The sequence below is a fragment of the Diabrotica virgifera genome, chromosome 2 (genome assembly GCF_917563875.1).
Source record: "Diabrotica virgifera virgifera chromosome 2, PGI_DIABVI_V3a".
Taxonomy (NCBI): domain Eukaryota; kingdom Metazoa; phylum Arthropoda; class Insecta; order Coleoptera; family Chrysomelidae; genus Diabrotica; species Diabrotica virgifera.
The window spans coordinates 248,611,440-248,630,709 of NC_065444.1; the positions used below are offsets into that span (position 1 = coordinate 248,611,440).

The 19,270-nt window shown below is 31.8% G+C and overlaps 2 protein-coding genes and 1 long non-coding RNA gene across 6 annotated transcripts in view; 2 read left to right on the forward strand and 1 right to left on the reverse strand.

Annotated features, from left to right (window-relative positions):
* The first annotated feature begins 281 nt into the window (after positions 1-281).
* The window catches only part of LOC114327300 (ER lumen protein-retaining receptor), a 129,128-nt gene continuing 110,139 nt past the window's right edge, over positions 282-19,270 (forward strand). The window contains exons 1-3 of one of the 3 annotated variants that reach the window (XM_050644432.1): positions 282-544; positions 10,678-10,907; positions 13,415-13,917. In XM_050644432.1, coding sequence (XP_050500389.1) covers positions 463-544; positions 10,678-10,907; positions 13,415-13,819 — 717 coding nt within the window. In that variant the 5' untranslated portion in view covers positions 282-462 and the 3' untranslated portion in view covers positions 13,820-13,917. Of the gene's footprint in view, positions 545-10,677; positions 10,908-13,414; positions 13,918-19,270 lie in introns of those variants that run through there. The other 2 variants (XM_050644435.1, XM_050644431.1) reach the window with 2 other exon arrangements.
* LOC126880525 (uncharacterized) overlaps positions 13,408-19,270 on the reverse strand; it is a 77,344-nt gene continuing 71,481 nt past the window's right edge. The window contains exon 3 of the long non-coding RNA XR_007696625.1: positions 13,408-13,438. This is a non-coding gene — a long non-coding RNA (uncharacterized LOC126880525). The remainder of the gene's footprint in view (positions 13,439-19,270) is intronic.
* Positions 17,011-19,270, forward strand: part of LOC114327303 (ER lumen protein-retaining receptor erd-2.2-like) — a 43,083-nt gene continuing 40,823 nt past the window's right edge. Inside the window, exon 1 of one of the 2 annotated variants that reach the window (XM_050644430.1) lies at positions 17,011-17,255. In XM_050644430.1, coding sequence (XP_050500387.1) covers positions 17,174-17,255 — 82 coding nt within the window. In that variant the 5' untranslated portion in view covers positions 17,011-17,173. The remainder of the gene's footprint in view (positions 17,256-19,270) is intronic. The other variant, XM_028275880.2, reaches the window with a different exon arrangement.

The window sequence follows — 19,270 nt, forward strand, 5'->3', positions numbered from 1 at the left end:
TTATCCGAAAAAATCGATTTTCCGAACACCTTTGTCCCCCAATTAGTTCGGATAATCGACGCTCTACTGTATTTTCATAACGAATTTTCATAAAACTCCAGGAGATTTATGAAAATGACGCACTTTATTTCTGAACGAAGTATAAGCCTTGGAATGAAGACCAATATAAAGTTCCGTTGCTTTTATGAATTTTTATAATTATGTTAGTAATAAACATTTTATCGGCAACACTGCAGAACAGAGAGGTTGTTCAAGTGGTTCAAATATTCAAATACCAGTCACATGCAACATCACCTGTCACCGTCCACCCTACCAGTCTTTTGTGAATTATAAAACGCTAAGAACTAAACACTAAATGTTTGAATTGTTTTGGTCTACATCGTGTGTTCAATCAACGTCTACATCTACATTTGAGTTTCTGACATATTTACTACACAGAGGTTAAGATCAATATCAGGAAAAATGAATTTTGTTATTAGCATTCCTCTTGCAATTGCGATATGGTATTTAGTAACAGCAATACTCAAACACAAATCATATGTGGGTAGGTATCAATACATTTTTTTAATGTCAGTGAGGATCAGCTAGGAAATTTTTTATTAATTCTTCTTCTTCTTCTTGTAGTTTCATGGCCTCCACCTCTTAGGTACTTGGCCAGTCCTCGTATTTAGACTAACTGGAAGGGAATCCTCTTTTCAAAGGGTCTGGATTTTTCCATATTCCCTTCTTTAAATTCATTGTGATATGATTTTCAAATAACTATTTTTATTTTATATTTTAATTTGAAATATTGTTAAAAATTGATTGATCTTTCTTAAGGTTTGGTCATTAATATTATGTAAGATATTTTGTAATGAAATGGGGGTTGGACTTCCTATATTAACTAGTTCCTGATACAGGTCAAATTGATTTGTTTTGTTAATTGGGCATTCAAGTAACATATGAGTTATACTTCCTATCTGTCCACATTCACAAAAAGGAGTATCACTACAATTAATTTTAAACAAATGGTCTGGTGTGTGACAATGGCCCGTTCGCATTCTAATAATAGATGTCAAGTGCCTTCGATCCACAAATGTGAATTTGTGGAACCAAGGGTTTATAGAAAAATCACTTTGGCATTGTTGATACCATTTCCCTTTAGTTTTAAACTGCTTTGTCCATTCAACTTTAAACTCGTTTACAATTTTTTGTTTAATAAAAGGCAAAAAGTCAAATTTATCTATTTTAATGTCTGCAGGAACATTTAAAGTCTTGCCTATATTTGCCAATTTATCAGCCTCTGTATTCCCCTTTACTCCAGTATGGCCTGGAATCCAAGCTAAGATTATATTAAATCCTGCTTCCATTGACTCAATAATAAGTCTTTTAGTTAGGTTTACAATATGGTTGTTTGTCCCCCAGGTGGTGTTATGTAATTTTTGGATAGCACTTTTAGCATCTGAAATATTGAATTATGTTTATTTTTGTTGTCATTCTTGTTTATTTTTTAAACTGTCAGGATTCGGTAATTTTGGCAGTTTTCGATGCAACTTTTTCTCACTTTTGATCTATATCTAAGGCTAATAATTGAAAAATCATCACATAATAATTGATTAGAAAACCTTATTATTTATCACTGTACTTGAGAGTAGATTTGTGCACTGAGAGGTAGATTGCCCACTATGCAATTTTCGGTATTCTAGACGCAGTTTTTCTATTTAGCCCAGTCGGGATAGGGGATAGCATTTGACCTTGCATTACGAGCTGCCCCAAATTTTATTTTTCTAATCTTGAGAGGGTGTCAATAGTAGTATAAATTTAAAATCTCGACTGAAATTGACCGTTGCATTAGCCGCCATCTTGATTTTAAACAAGAACCGTTTTTGCTCAATATCTCCGCCATTTTCAACTTTTAGGCAAAAAATATACTAACTGAAATTGTTGAAAATGCGATATTCTATAATTTCGTTTATTACAATTTTTTTCGTGCGGTCCATATTTTCCGAGTTATGGGGAAAAATAATGACAGTTAGAGCATAATTATTGATTTTTTGAATTATCTCGTTTATTATTAGTTTTACAACAAATTTTAATCTACACAAAAATGAAGAGAATTAAATTTTGTACAATTTTGATCTGCTTCATTTTTTTGATAAAATCAATATTTAAGGTAGTACGTATGCGATAAAGGCGCGAGCGTAAGACCCGATTGTTTTTATAGCAATGGTTTTTGTTCAATATCTCCGCCGTTTTCAACTTTTTGACAAAAGTGTAAGGACTGAAATTGTTGCAATTACGACTTACTACAATTTTTCGGGAGAACCAGTGGCGGGTCTAAGAGGGGGGATGGGAAAATTCCCCTCAACAGGGCCCAAAATTAAAAAAAAATTGTTGAAATATTAAAATATGTTAGCTGACATGAAGCTTAATTATTGACAGACAAATTCAACCAATAAAACCCGCTAGTTAATAAATTTAAGTGAACTTAATGCACATAAGTTATTACTTTTGTCTTTTATGTACTTAGTTTGGTTGGTGTTTCATTGGAAGTTACAAAAATTGTATAAAATATAATTCTCTTTATTTTTGTTTATGTACAATTATGTCGTAAAGTTAATAATAAATGAGACAATTCAATAATTATGCTTCCCCTCCGCTTCCACTATTTTCCCCCTTAACTCGGGGAATATTGATCACATAAAAAAATGGTGGAAAATAAATTGTAGGAAATTGCGTTTCCAACAATTTTAGTTCCTACCGTTTTAGTCGAAAAGTTGAAAATGGCGGAGATATTAAGCAACAACGGTTCTCCTTTAAAATCAATATGGCGGCTAATGCAACCGCGGAATTCTGTCGAGATTTTAAATTTACACTACTATTGATCTCCCCTAGAGGATAGAATTATAAAATTTGGGACAGCTCGGAAACAAGATCCAATACAGTAATTATGCTCCCCCCACCACTTTTTACTATTTTCCCACTTAACTCGGAAAATATCAACCGCGTGAAAAAAATTGTTAAAAGAAATTGTAGGAAATCATATTTGGAACAATTTTAGTTGAAAATGGCGTAGATATTTAACAAAAACAATTGCTACAAAATCAATCAGGTCTTACGCTCGCGGCATTATCGCATACGTACTACCTTAAATATTAACTTTAGCAAAAAAATGAAAGAAATTAAAATTGTGTAGAATTTAATTCCCTTTATTTTTGTATAGGAACATTTTTGTCGTAAAACTAACAATAAACGAGATAATTCAATAATTTTGCTCTAACCAACTCTAACTGTCACTATTTTCCGCCATAGCTCGGAAACTATCGACGACACGAAAAAATTGTAACAATAGAAATAATAGAAAATCACATTTTAAACAATTTTGATTGTTATACTTTTTGTCGAAAAGTTGAAAATGGCGGAGATATTGAGCAAAAACGGTTCTCGTTTAAAATCAAGATGACGGCTAACTCAACGGCGGAATTCAGTTGAGATTTTAAATTTTCACTACTATTGACCCTCCCTAAAGATTAGAAAAATAAAATTTGGGGCAGCTCCTAATGCAAGGTTAGGCTTGTTATTCGTCTAACCCGACTGGACTAATTCTTCTCATTCGTAATGGCACAAATAAAAATAAATTAATTTATTGCCTTAGTACTAAATATTTACATTTCTTATCTAAGATAGTTCAACTTAAAATATTTTAGTCTTCTTTCCTGTTTGAACCTCATACTCTTCCAGTTTTTTGTCATGGACTCCGGAACACCTTATTCTGTAGGTACTTGTTATTGGCATCGTACCTACTTCCCTGAAATTAATGGAATATTCACCATCTTATCTAGTATACCTTATTATTTAGCACCTTCCTCTACAGTTTTATTAGGCCTTGTCCTATGATCTTCTTTTCCCTAGAAAAGTCCTCAAAATTGAAAATCATTTTTCTATTTGTGAAAACAAGTAAGCACAAAAATAATTTATCTACAGGCAATAGCAAAAAAAAAATTTCAAACTGTTTATAAGCAAAAAATTGCAATATTTTTCAATCAAAGTTTTGCAATTTTGGAAAAATTTTCACTTTGTCTTTCCTTGTTTTCTTTTGATTTAAAAATAACTGTTCCTTAGTGTCTCACCAGATAATTACCTGAAATTTCAGTGTTCTCCATGTGTTGTGATTGTATAATCTTTCGATCGATACTGTTGTATCGATTGTTTTATTCAACTTCATAAACGTGTAAACGAACATTGTCTGGACCCTAACAGATCTTGTGCCATCTCTTGGAGATCGACAAAAAATTTTCACGCATGAGTGATTATACAGTGGTGAGTCCGTTAAAAGCCGGCAAAATAACGCAAAATATGGAAAACATATTAAGTTGTGAGATAGTACAAGATAAAGCTAGTTCTTATACGATACGTGGATAGTTGCCTTCAGTAGTCTTACGTATATATGATTGCCTTCAGTAGTCTTACGTATATATGACGTCGAAAAACATATTATTTTAATTTCACATGTCATCTTGACAAGAGTGTATGCAATGTCTCAAATCATAGTAGAAATTATTCTCGATAAATAATTTAATTTTGGATTAAAAAATTACTACTAATTAAACTGATTTTATTTACATTTGCTTTAATGTCTTCAATAAGTTTTTACTTTATGCGAAATTTAAAAAAATGGTAATGTTCGACGTCATACGTATAATTATGATTGAACTCAACTAGTTCTTAACCCTCAGAGCACCAAGCTTTTTTGGACCCCAGTTTGTTTATTGACTTTTTTGTTTTTATATATTTTTTGATACTTTAGGCTCTAAATAACATGTAGTGCAAAATTCAATGTTGAAAGTTTTTATTTTCTTAAAAAAATAGTTTACATAAAAAACTGAAGCTTTCACTAAACATAAACAGACATGTATGATTTACAGTTTTGTTATAATTTATTTTATTTATTAAGGAACTTGTCCTTCACGCTTTTTGTTCTTAAAAGTAGAAAAATTGTTTAATTTCTCTTGCATAATCTTTATTGTTTAATTATTTAACTATACTAATATATAATATATAAATGAACTAAAGTGTAAAAAGGCAACTGGTATTGACGACATTAATGCAGAATGTTTGAAAACAATTTCACCATACATACTCGAGCCATTGGTTCACATTATCAATATATGTATAGAAAAAGGAATATGGCCTAAAGCCTTCAAAACAACAGTAGTCATACCAATATACAAAAATGAAGACAAAACTCTTGCTGCAAACTATCGACCTATATCTCTTATTCCGCATGTTTCTAAAATATTTGAATTATTATTGAAAAATAGGCTTACAGCATATATCAAAAAATATAATTTAATTTCCCCTCACCAATTTGGTTTTAAGCAAAATACTTCCACCCAAGATGCCATCTTGAATTTAACATCTAAAGCATATGAAGCACTTAACAAAAATAAAGTTTGCTTATGCGTATTTCTTGATTTGGCCAAAGCTTTTGACACTGTTAGTCACAATAACCTCTTACAAACCTTAGAGAAAATTGGTATAAGAGACAACTGTTTACAATTATTTAGAAGTTACCTCTCTGAGAGACAACAGGTAGTAAGGGTCTCCGAAGTAATAAGCGGACAAAGAAGTATAACATATGGAGTGCCACAGGGAACAGTATTAGGTCCTGTCCTGTTTAATCTATATATAAATGGATTATTTTCATTACAGAGTACAGGGCACATAATTGGGTTTGCTGATGATACAGCTATTATTTATGATGCTGAGAATTGGTATGAATTAAAAACAAAAGCAGAATGTGATCTACAACTAATAAAAGAATGGTTTGACTACAAAATACTAACAATCAATTTTAAGAAAACTGTTTATCTACCAATATTTAACTCTAACTTGACCACTGATCTTTTCAAACCCCTTCAAATATCACATAATAAACAAAAATTTTATATTAAATCCGTAACAAATGTTAAATATCTAGGAGTTTTTATAGATACACATCTAAAATGGGACTTTCACATTAAATATATCATTAAAAAGCTACAGTTTATCCTGTATAAGTTTAAACATCTTAAAAAACACATACCTAATATATACCTTCGCACACTATATTACGGACTAGTAGAAAGTCATCTCCGTTATGGTATACTGGCTTGGGGAAGCGCCCTAAAAACACACATTCTCCAACTGGAAATCATACAAAGAAGATTTCTGAAAATTATTATGTCTAAACCATACACCTACTCTACAGATAGATTATATAAGGATAGTAATATATTTGACTTGAAACAGTTATACTTTCTTTGTGTGTCTTTAAAATATCACACCATGAAAACAGACAACAATTTACCATCACATGAGCATGATACAAGAGGCAAACACCTTTATATGATTCCGAAAATGACAAAGTCCTTCTGTCAAAGAAGTTTTCTATTTCTAGCCCCAAAAATATATAATCATATCCCCAATGATATCAAAAATACTAAGAATGTTCTTCTATTTAAAAAGAAATTAAAATCATTTCTGATGGAACAAACAAGAAATTTTTGTGACATCATTACAGTAGCTTAAATTTACATAGGTACATTAAAAAACAAAAAAAAAAATAAATGAAACTCTAGAGCCACTACCAATTTTTATACCTATATTTCAAATTTTATATTGTTTTAAACTGATTTATTTTGCTTATTATTTTTATCATATTTAATAAAACATGCGTATATACACCATTCTTCAAAAATATTACTAACTAATTGAGCCATACATAATTGTTTAAAAAAAAAATTAATTATTCGTGCTTTATTGTTAAACTAAGTATTTATTTTATTGTTTTCATTATATTATTTATTCTACGTATCATATTTACTAAAACATAACTGTGTATTTACAATTTAAAAAAAACGTACCTATCTATTTATTGTATTATATTATATTGTATTATGTTGCTATTTATGTTATTTACGTTAATATGTTATTATTTATTATTTTATATCATATTTACCGAAACAGGTGTATCCACACCTCTCGGAGACCTTCGGGTTAATTTATTCACTTTAGCTGTAAATATCTAAAAAGATTGTACCTATTATTGTTGAATAAATTATTATTATTATTATTATTATTATATCGACTAATTTACAATGATTAATTGGATGTTAAAATATTTTTTCTTTAAGCGGCTTATACAATTTCTTATACTTATATAGAATTTCATATACCAAACATTAATGGCACTTTGTTGCACATTTTGACGATTGTTACGAAAGATGGGGCTATTTACTGCAAATTCTAAAGTAGCAGTTGAAAAAAAGAAAAGACAAAGGATTTGCAGTCGATGGAGCACTAAATTTATAAATGTATAAACATTTTCAATTTCTTTGCAATCCGAAAATGCAGCAGCATTATATAGACCAGGACTAATCTGTAAAAAACGTGTATTTTTGGATGTGAGAGGTGGCATTCGGATTTTTGCAGATAAATTTAGGTGACACCTTCAGTAATAATAATTGACTTATGCTCCTTCTCAAATATGCCCGGAACATTAATAAAAAAAATAAAATACAGTAAAACCTGTCAGTAACGGCCACTAAAAATGAAAGAACTATTGACCGATATAGAAAGGTGGCCGGTATTGCCAGTTTTTGTAGTCTACATATAATTGGTTTGGAGAATTTTTAAACTGGTCGTTAGTACAGGACTCCGGTTTTGGCAGGTGGCCGTAAACACAGGTTTTACTGTATTCAGGGCAAAATACGCCTGTTGTTATTCAATGTTTCTTAACCACTTTGGTGACACTTAGAACCTTAGTAATTCGCATAGAAAATTCTTAGAACTTACTTAAACGGTCTACTAAATTTCATTAAAATCGACTTAATAGATTTTGCATAATAAATTTGCAATGTAAATTCAAATTTTTTAAAATCTTTCTGAACAATAAGTAGACGATTTAGAAGTTGGCTAATTTTTTTACATATAAAGAGGTGCTCTACCTATCTAATACACTTTACAGAATTAAAATGGGATTATTTAAGGTGCCTCAGCAATGTTTTAAAATTATAAACAATTTTTTGGCTTATAAACAAATAGCTTTGTTTAATAATAAAAAAATTAATTTTTAGCAATGCAAATAATTAAAACCGGTAGAATTTGACTTAAACTTTCAAATGCTGTCAGAAGAATTGTTATTTTATTTCTTAATCAAAAGTTATTCTCGTTCAAAAATTGCAGTTTTACGATTTTTTGAATGTTCCACCACGTTTATCTCGAAAACTATGCATCCTACGAAAAAACTTGTAAGGACATTGTTTGCTTAGAATTACCCAAGTAATACAAAAAATGTTTTATTTTGCGAAAAATCGATGTTATGTAATTCCTTAAGTTCTTTGTTTATAACAATCTTATCGACTTCCGGATCAACTGTTACCCAAAAAATACATAAAAAAACTTGGGTAACTCCATCTAAATAAAGGAGCCCGTAGCACCCCCTCCTGGACACTGGACTAATTTGTTTACAAGCCAAAAAATTGTTTATAATTTTAAAACATTGCTGAGGCTGCTTAAATAATCCGATTTTAATTCTGTAAAGCGCATTAGATAGGTGGAGTGCTTCTTTATATGTAAAAAAATTGACAGATCTAAATACGGTTTTAGCACATTACAAAAATTTTTAGTAGTAATTGCACAAGAGCTCTGAAATTATTGAATTTTTCCCGAGTGACACTTTGACAGTTTTAATTTCACGAGCCGAAGGCGAGTGAAATTATGTCAAGGTGTCACGAGAGCAAAAATTATATATTAATTTCAGAGATCGTGTGCAATTTGTTGCGATTATTTCATGAATAAAACTGTTCAAAACCAAAATTTAATTGTAATTTATTTATGTAAGTACAAAGTACCATTAAACACGCAGTTTTTATAAATATAATATGACGATTGAAAGTCATCACTTTTATAATTTTTAAAACATTAATTGTCATTAATGTCACTGAATGTATTTTTTCGTAGCCACGAAGGGCATCTGACGTAATATGCTTAACGACGGGAGATTATCAAAATTATCGCCTTAATTTGCATTTCTGTAGCTTTGTATTGGTCAGAATCTCCTACGAATGAAATAATCTAAGTGAATTAGGAAGGTTCCAAGTGTAACCTAAGTGATGGAAAAACATTGAATAAAGACAGGCTTGTTTTGTCCCCTTATTTTATATTTATTGCTATTTTGCAGCAAGGGTGTTAAATTAAGACAATTTTAACCAATCGTATCTGATAGAAAATTTAATTATCTTTGTTTTATTCCTATAAGACTGTGTTCCAAAATGAATCGTTTTAAAGTTATTATAAGCAAAGGAAGTAAAAAAAACGAAATTTTTTGAAATTCTTAAATATTTTATTTTTTTTTATTAATGTTCCGGGCATATTTGAGATGGAGCATAAGTCAATTATTATTAACGAAGTTATCACCTAACTTTATCCGCAAAAATCTGAATGCCACCTCTCACATCCAGCTAAAAACAGATCCTTCCTGGTCTAATACTCTAGTTAAATAGGAGAGTGCAGGAAGTGTCTATACCGGTTTCGGGTATTTTTTTACCTTCATCAGTAATCCCATATTCTCTTCTCTCCGATTTCATCAGGTACCCTGCTTTGGGCCTTTCCGAATTGCAAAGAAAGAAATGCCGCAAATCCACTAGAGACATCTACCGAAAAACAAAATAAGTTATGAATCGAAGTAGCACAGAAAACGAAAATAAATATCGTTCCCATACCACCAGATTGAAAACAGGTGGAAAACTTTCTTTGGTTACAACCTCCCGTGATTTTCAAAAATTATAAATCATACAGGGTGCCGAGGAAATTAAGATGAGGGAATTTTAAATAATTCACGTCCCATCTGCTCAGCGTGGTAACCACTCCGATTTAACTAGAGCCTCACATTGTAATAGAGTACAATGTAATAAATTAGAGTATAATGCTGCTGCATTTTCGGCTTGCAAAGAAATTGAAAATGTTTATACATTTTTAATTCATTTACTCTTTGTTGAGTACTAAGGAAACTTTCTTGTTGGAACTTTTACCACGCTGAGCAGATGGGACGTGAATTATTTAAAATTCCCTCATCTTAATTTCCTCGGCACCCTGTATAATTTATAATTTTTGAAAATCACGGGAGGTTGTAACCAAAGAAAGCATTCCACCTGTTGTCAATCTAGTGGTATGGGAACGATATTTATTGTCGTTTTCTGTGCTACTTCGATTGATAACTTATTTTGTTTCACTAAATTTATGTCTAACATTAAACGCCAAGCGGGGTCCCAAAGAGACACCTGCGCGTATTTTATTGAATAAATAAATATAAAACAAATATTTTTGAAAAGTGTTTAAAAATAATTAATATTTATAAAGGTTAAAATGACACATATTAAAAAAGACATCCCCAAAAAAATTGTGGAAAAAGTTATTTAGAAAAAACACTTGCTGGGGTCACTTTGGGACCCCGCTTGGTGCTCTAAGGGTAAGCTAACGTTTAAAGATGGGAAACTATCGATAGTGGTAATGTAAGATAGGTTTCTATCGATAATTTCTCACATCTACAAGTTTCATCTCTTTTTATTCCACAACGTATTATGTTTCCGATCTTTTGCGTTATTTTGCACTCATCACTCTAAAATAGGATGTGTTAATAATTAACAATTTTTTTAGGTATCTCCGCAAAAACGCAATTACTCTACACTGTAGCGGTTGTTGCAAATTGTAATATTTCCATAGATTACATATTGTTGATAGTACTTCCCTCAATTGTGGCTTTTGCTTTAGCTTTTAAGATGAGAGATACGTACGAAAAAGAAGCAGACGGTTTTTGGACAGAAATTCTTCTTACACCAGCTTTGATTTTGTCCACTTTCGTCTATGAGTATTTCTCCTCCTTTGATGTAAGTTTAAAGCTATAGTTGAAACAATATTGCAAATAATAAATATATATTTTAAAACACTGACAAGCAATATATTGATGTTAACTTTTTCCAAGGATCTGTGTAACCTTGTACGATATAGTCTTCAAATTGTAATTGTTATCTGCATAAAGATATTAATTTCATTTGAGGTTGATTAAAAAAACTAATTTATTAATAAATCGAAATCGAAGTACCTACTAAATAGTCGTGTCAGATAGAGGCCAACTGATGATTGAACCAGAAAAATTTCTAAAACTAGCAATAAGAAAACTGTTGAGGCCTCAGGCTCATTAGAGTTTAATGGAAAAAAAGAGTTTGTCTTGTCAAATCTAGGAACAAGTCGACATGATAAACTGTATATAATATAAGCAAGGTAAGGGTCTTACAACAAAATACCAGAGACTAAAGAAACTCAATTGAATTAAAAAAAGGGGAGCACATGCCGGATAAAGTAGAGCAAACCTAATACAGTAGAATCATCTAAGTTTTTGGGGTACACTGGTTGATAATTCCATTATGGTAAAGAATATTCAACAAAGTTTTGTGGAAAAAATGTGGACGATGATATTCTCGAGGCTAGAAAAATGAATTTAAACTAACCGATTTATTAATGCTTCTTCACTTGTTCAATTGATATTTCTACTTATGGATAATATAAGTCTTAAATATCTTCAACTGTTTTTTTTTTCGTTTTAAATCCCATTGATTTAACTGTTTTTTCTTCTACTTTTTAAACAAAGTTTCGTTTTCTTAAATAAATTTTGGTTAACGACTTTCTCTAGCCTCTCTAGAATTAACCACCAATACACAATTTTTTTGTCGATATTTGCTATACAAAAACACAAAAAATATATGACAAAAACAAAGTTGGTCTGCACAGACGATTTTTATAGATTTTGGTGGGTAAGGGTTTTCTAATGCCTCCACTACACATCGGCAGACGCGTCTGCGGATGCATCTGCCGATGTATCATCACGCGCTGACCACACATCTGTAGGTACATATCTGTAAATCATTTAGTCTGTGTTAATTCTCGAGTGACGCAATATCTACTTTGAATTCACTGCGAAAACTAATGCGTCGTAGAGGTCCGAGGCCAGATGTGTGGAGAGGCATCGGACGTTCGCTCCGAAACCCTTTGATCTGTGCTAGGAAAACCGACAACAATCGGATATTTAGCAGACGCCTCCGCCGACGTGATATGTAAACAAGAGACGATCAAATTACCCCATCTACACATCTGCGGATGCATACGCAGATGTCGTCCGCGTACACGTCTGCCGATGTGTAGAGGAGGCATAATACGGCCGATATTATAATGGTAATTACATTGTTGTCAAATATTCCGTTTTTCTGGAAATCTAATGAACTTTCTTATTTCAAATAGAACACCCTGTATATTTTTTGACGTCCTTAAGAAATACTGATCATTTTTCGTGTTATATTTCCTATACCTAAATGCCATAATTTCGGAGTTATTGCTACATTTATTAAAAAAAATTTTTAAACAAATTATAAAAATCAAATTTTTTGGCCCGGATTGACATTATTTTAGGTTCTTTGGATCATTGGGGACAAAAAAGATCTTTTGTAATTTTTCTTTAAAGTTAATCGTTTCCGAGTTATAAACAATGAAAAACTGAAAAAAAATCGAAAAATTACGATTTTCAAGATTCAAAAACACACGTAAAAAATAATTTTTGAGATTACGAAGTACCTTAATTCAAACTCAAGCCTTCTTTTATTAGCTCCCTATAAGAATTTTTGGCACGTTTTATTCTAAAAGGTTTTTTTCAATTGTTAATGAAGCGCTTATAAGAGGACGGGCGATCGAGCTGCTTTAACAACTAGAAACGAGTGTTTTAAAATGCAATAAGCCCAAATTACTTATCGGTACCTGATAAAATAAAGTTTGAACTTGAACTTAGGCTCTTCGTTGTTTAAAAAATAATTTTTTTTACTTGTGGTTTTGAGTCTAGAAAATCGTAATTTTTCGATTGTTTTCAGTTTTAAATTGTTTATAGCTAGTAAACGATTAACTTTGGACAAAAATTAAAAAAGACCTTTTTTGTTTCCAATGATTCAAAGAACCTAAAATAAGGTCTATCCGGGCCGAAAAATTTGATTTTTAAAATTTGTTTAAAATTTTTTTTTTTAATAAATATTGCAATAACTCAGAAATTATGGCATTTAGGTATAGGAAATATAACACAAAAAATAATCAGGATTTCTTAAGGACGTTAAAACGCAAAAATATATAGGGTGTTCCATTAGAAATAAGAAAGTTCATTAGAATTCCAGAACAACGGAAGATTTGACAACAATGTAATTACCACTATAATATCGGCCGAAATACAAGATCCTTACCCACCAAAATCTATAAAAATCGTTATTAGCGGTTTCCGAGAAATTATCGTTTTTCCATACTTTCTCGCTACCCTGTATGGGTAAATTTTAATTCACCGTATTTTTATTTTGTTTTTTAGATACTATCTGCTTTTGGCGAATACCTAGAATCTGTAGCCTTTATTCCGCAGCTATATATGATCTGGAACAGCGAAAGAACTACCAAACACATGAAAATATACACCTACTTGTTATTCTTTTATAAGATGCTGAACATGTGCATAGTCTTCTTTTTCCACGTATTCCATGGTCGATGCAGTATAAGATATTCGGCAGTTGTGATTCTAAATTTCATAATCCTATCCGTTGCTGTACTAACTGTACGCTCTAAAAGGATTGTGCTAGACTGCCAAGAAGAAAAGATGGATACAAAATCTCAAAATATCTTCGTCGTCACTTCTGGACTAGCACCACCCATTACACTTACCAAACCTGATGCTGTTCCTGATGCCGCAAATGAAGTTAGTAAGCCATCGTTGCTATAATATCCTTATAAATTACAAATCGAAAATAAATTAAATATGCAAATTATTTTTTATACACTTTTGTACTTATATACTAAATAAAAGTAAAAGATTGCGAATGCTGACCTATTTTAATTTATCATGTATTCTGTATCCAATCAAGTTCTTCTTCTACTAATGGCGCTACAACCCTTTGTGAGTCTTGGCCTGCTTAACAACAGGGCAGGATTTAAGCAAGCTGGGCAGCTGCCCGGGTCCTCACATTTCAGGGGCCCCCACAAAGCCCCAAACATAAGAGGTTCATTTAAACAGATATTGGCAGGAGATACAGGAACTCGACAATGTATGACAAGTATAAAATAAAGGAGCGTAGGAGTGATAATATAATACATTGTTCATGGTTATGTTTTTCACCTTCCACCGGGTGAGTGTATTGCTTCGTTTGTAAATTCTTATCTAGTGTTCGTACACATTTTAGCCACAGAGGATTTTGTGATTGGAAACATGCAGATAGTAGTAGGTTTATGGATCACGAAATGTCTAAAGCACACGAAAGAATTGATACTGAAATAGCAAAACAGGCCGAAGAAATAAAGAATTATTGGAAAATGGTAACTCAAAGACTAATTTTAGTGTTATAAAGTTTATTTGTAAACAAGATTTAGCATTTCGCAGCGAAAATGAGTTGTCGAGTTCATCACAAAATGAAAATTAATTGGGAATACTCCAGTTATTAGCTGAATATGATCAATTTTTGAAGCACCATATTTTAAAAAAATATTCAAATCCTGTCGTTTGTTTCCCCCTTTGTATATAGGAAGTATGATTCCTACTTTCCAATCTTCTGGGATGACTTGTAGTGTCCATATGCGGTCGATTAGTTAGTTTATCGATAAGCTTCCATAGCACATGTCCACCATTCTTTTTCAGTTATCCAATCAAGTTAGTTAATATTAAATTTGTCCAAACCTTTTTTAAATAAACATTCCTAATCTCTAAAAAACCAGGGGTGATAGTGCTATCATAATAAAAGAAACTATCAGACATCATCATTAGGAATAAGCTACAAGCTACAAGACAGAAATGTTTCAGGCGAATTCAGTAGAGGTACGATTCCGAACAAGACCGCAAACCGCAAACTGCAGACCGCAGCGACAGACCTACTGGTTCATATGGTTTCTTATGAGCTTGATGTCGAGTAGAGCGGCACTGTCGCCGCCGCACGCAGAAGGTCGCCACCGCAGACCGCAGGACTGCACCAGAACCAGTAGTGTCGCCGACCGCAGAGCGACAACATGTATTTTTGTTGTTTCCAAATTGACTGAAAAGTGAAAAGAATTGAATTTCTTTTGAAAATGAGTATTTCAAATGAAGAAGAAGAGAAATTAATTAATTTTGTAGCAAAATATTCAGTTATTTACGACGCAAGCTTCCGTCAAATTGTCTATTTTTAAATAGAGACCTAGTTGACTTCCTTTTTCTTTTATAATGCAAAAGTAAAAGATCGTCGTCATCTTCTTCTTCCATCAAAAGATATAACATTAATTCATCGTTGTTCATTGCGTCTGATATCCTACTTATACGACTTTTAATATTATACTATTATTATAAATTCCCATCGTGCAATGTTGTTGTTGCTATTATGGAGATGCAGTGCAGTTCTGCTCGGAATTGATCTGACCGCAGACGATACTGTCGCTGCATTCTGCGGTTTGCGGTTAAGAGTTAAAACAAAATCTTTTGAGCTTATCGTTACTGCTGTCTACTTTTCACCAAAACATCACCTCAAAAAGATCATTATGTATATAAAATTTTTGAATAGACATGACACAGAAGATTTATAATTCGTGGTGATTTTAAGGGTAAGCACACCCATTGGGGTTCTAGGTTAATCACAACCAAAACAAAGGATGTCTGTTTGATTACGAGAAAGCATTTAATTGAGTACAGCACACCAAGATGATGCCAATACTAAAAGAGGCAGGAATTAACAACTAAGATCTGAAAATAATTAGAAACCTTTACTGGAATCAGTCTGCAAACCTTAGAGTTGAAGTGAAGCTTAGCGAGTGTGTGAAGGTCATGCGTGGAGTAAGGCAAGGCTATATTTTTTCCCCTCTAGTTTTCAAGCTTTGGTCTGAAAGCATATTTATCGCGGCTTTGCACGAGACTGGGAAGGGTGTTCTACTAAACGGGTACTGGCTAAATAACATCAGGCATGCAGACGACACCATAGTATTTGCGGACAACCTAGAAGACCTGCCATCCTTATGTACAAAATCACGTATTGCAGTCAAAAATATGGACTCGGTATAAACGTAAGGAAGAGAAAGCTTATGATCATTAGCAAGAAAAAGATAACAGGAGGTTAACTCTACACCAACCAAACCCCTGTAGAAAGAGTGACGTACTACAACTACCTCTGCACCATAATAAATGAAGAATGGACCAACAACCAAGAGATAAGTGAGCGCATTACAAAAGCTAGTTCCATCTTCAACCGTATGGGGACCTTTTCAAGAGGCACGGCTTTTCTCTTGGTATAAAAGTAAGAATACTGCGATGCTACGTCCTCTCGGTTCTTTTTTATGGCGTTAAATCGTGGACCTTAAACGAAGATATGTGCAGAAGATTAGAAGCATTTGAGATGTGGCTATATCGGAGAATTCTTAAAATTCCGTGGACTGACCGGGTCACAAGTGAGGAGATCCTCAGAGGAATGAATATGAACCGAGTGGTACTGACCACCATCAAATCTCGAAAGTTGGAATACTTTGGACACATTATAGGAAATGAATCCAGATATGCCCTCCTACAAGCCATCCTGCAAGGAAAAATAATTGGGAAGCGAGTTCCAGGAAAAACAAGAACATCCTGGTTGAAGAACCTAAGAACCTGGTTCAACACAACATATGTGCAACTTTTCCGCGCTGCTGCAGATAAAATAAAGAGGGCCATGATGATCGCCAACATTCGTCACAGATAGGCACATCGAGAAGAAGAAAAAAAAGGAATTCTTGCAAGCGGTTAAAATGAGAAAATCGTTTAACTAGTAAACCGACATAAGATACAAAAGCACTATATTTCTGAATAAAGTATAAGCGCTGGAAGGAAGACCAATCTAAAGTTGTGTTGGCTGTTTCTAAGAATTTTATAATAATTATAATAATGATTTTATAATAATAAACATTTTATCGGCAACACTGCAGAAGAGAGAGGTGGTCCAAACAATAATTGCAAACGTCACTTCGTTAAAAACCAGTCTCCTTCAAAGTTTTGTGAATTATAAAACGAGAAGAAGTAAATTTTTACATTGTTTTGGTCTACATTTACGCTTTTAACACGTACAGGGAGGCTGAGGTCAACATCGGAAAAATGGATTTTTATTTTTACATTCCGTTTGCGATTGCGATATTATATTTAATATATGGAATACTCAAACACAAATCATACGTTGGTAGGTATTTTTACATTTTTTGTTTTATTTAATATCAATTTAGATATATAGCTGAAAATCAATTACGAAGTTTTTTGTTAACGTTATTCATTTATCTTTATGTATATTTATTTTTTGTTGGCATTTTTGTTTATTTTTCTATAACCGTCCAGAGCCTTAGCCTTAACATTAGCCAAAGTTGCTTAACAATAACTTTTTAAATTATATAGCTTCTATGTAGGTGATAACTTGCAAAAACTGTAAGTTTAATAAAAAGTTATTATTATCAAAATTAAAGATAATACAAAATTGAAATTAATTCCTTGCTTGGAAACCTTTTGGTATTAATCTAAAGTGAGTTATAGATAAATGAAACTATATTTTTTTTCGGCGCGTACTTAAGTTTAAGGATTCAAGCTGAAATAAGGGGAAAACGATGCATTTTATATACTTACTAAACATTTTTTCAAAGTACTTAGAAATAATTATCAAATGAGCTCCCGAAGAAGGCATTCCCATTAAAATTATTAAAAACTGTTAAAAACTCACATTAAAATTTAAGCTACAAATTTTTTTTTGGATAATAATTTTTTAGAATTTCATAAGAATAAATTTAAAAATAATACGAGGTTAACCTTAAAACAAATTGAAATGTAGTTTCAATGACGATAAAATCGTATTAATTTTAATCTAAATCCCTTATTTTTTAAATATAAAAGGTTTAAGAGCCCCGGTTACATGGTTTTTGCAGAAAATTTAGGGATTAAACGTTTCTATCTCAGTAATTTTTTATCCTATAAAAGTAAAAAAACAAGCGAAATCCTTGCTAACAAAAAAACTCGAATTCAATTTAAAAAAAAAGAAAAATATCTGTTAAAGAAAAAATCTAAATTTTGGTTTGCCATTAATTTTTACGTAAGTATATCGAGTAATTTCCCGAGTTTACGAAAAATTTATTACAAGAAGAAATTACGAGAATTTTTAAAATTCTAATTTTTTTTAATTCATATTTTTATTTTACAAATTTGCGTTCTAAACCCGTCAACATTTTTGACGTCATTACTTATGCTAAAATAAAAAAGTCTTATAGGGATTGCTATAAATTTTAATCTTTGTCGAAATGGCGTATGATTTATTTTTCGCTTTTTCCTAAAATTCGAAAGGGTTCTTTTATTGTCATTATATGTACCTATCTTGCTTAATTTTGATGCTAGTAACTTCTTCTGGAGCTCATTTGATAGGTATTCCTGAGTATTTGAAGTGTTTAGTAAGTATATTTTACAATATATTACTGAAGTTGAATACTCGTCGAAAAAATACACATTCAATTTCCTATAACTCACTTTGAGCTAACATTAAATGGTTTTCAGGAAAGGAATTTATTAATTTTTTTATTATCTTCAAATTTGGTAATAATAACTTTCTTATATTTTTGAGTTATTTATGAAAATCCGCTTTAAAACATTCGGATTGGGGATCGGTGCAAACTTTCGGCTCCAATGCTATTTAAATGGGATTCGTTTTTTTCGAATACTGAGAAAACTAATAAGTATTTTTGAAAAATTTAAGCGCAGAATGAAAGATTACGTTATTATCGAGGGTCAAAAGTCCCTGAAAACTTCTATAATGTTTATTTTAATAAGTTACAGGGGTGAAAAACTAAGAAAAATTTAGTCTGATTTTTAATTTCAAATATCTCATTCAAAAGTAACTTTTTATTTATTCTAAGGGACTTTCGGCCCCCGGTAATAATTTAGCTTTTCATTCTGCGTTTAAATTTTTCAAAAATATTTATTAGTTTTTTCAGGATTCGAAAAAAGGAACCGAAGTCCGTGGTAATATGTTCCAAATCGAACATTCGCTATCTTTGCCGTACATCGCACTCAGCCGAACAGAATGTGCTGACAAGACAGTGACAATTTTATTAAATAATATTGATAGGGTATTTGATAAATAATTGATTTAAGACGTGAAATTAATATAAAGTTCTTTATTGTTTATTAATTATGAAAGATCCCAAACCGAGAATACACCTG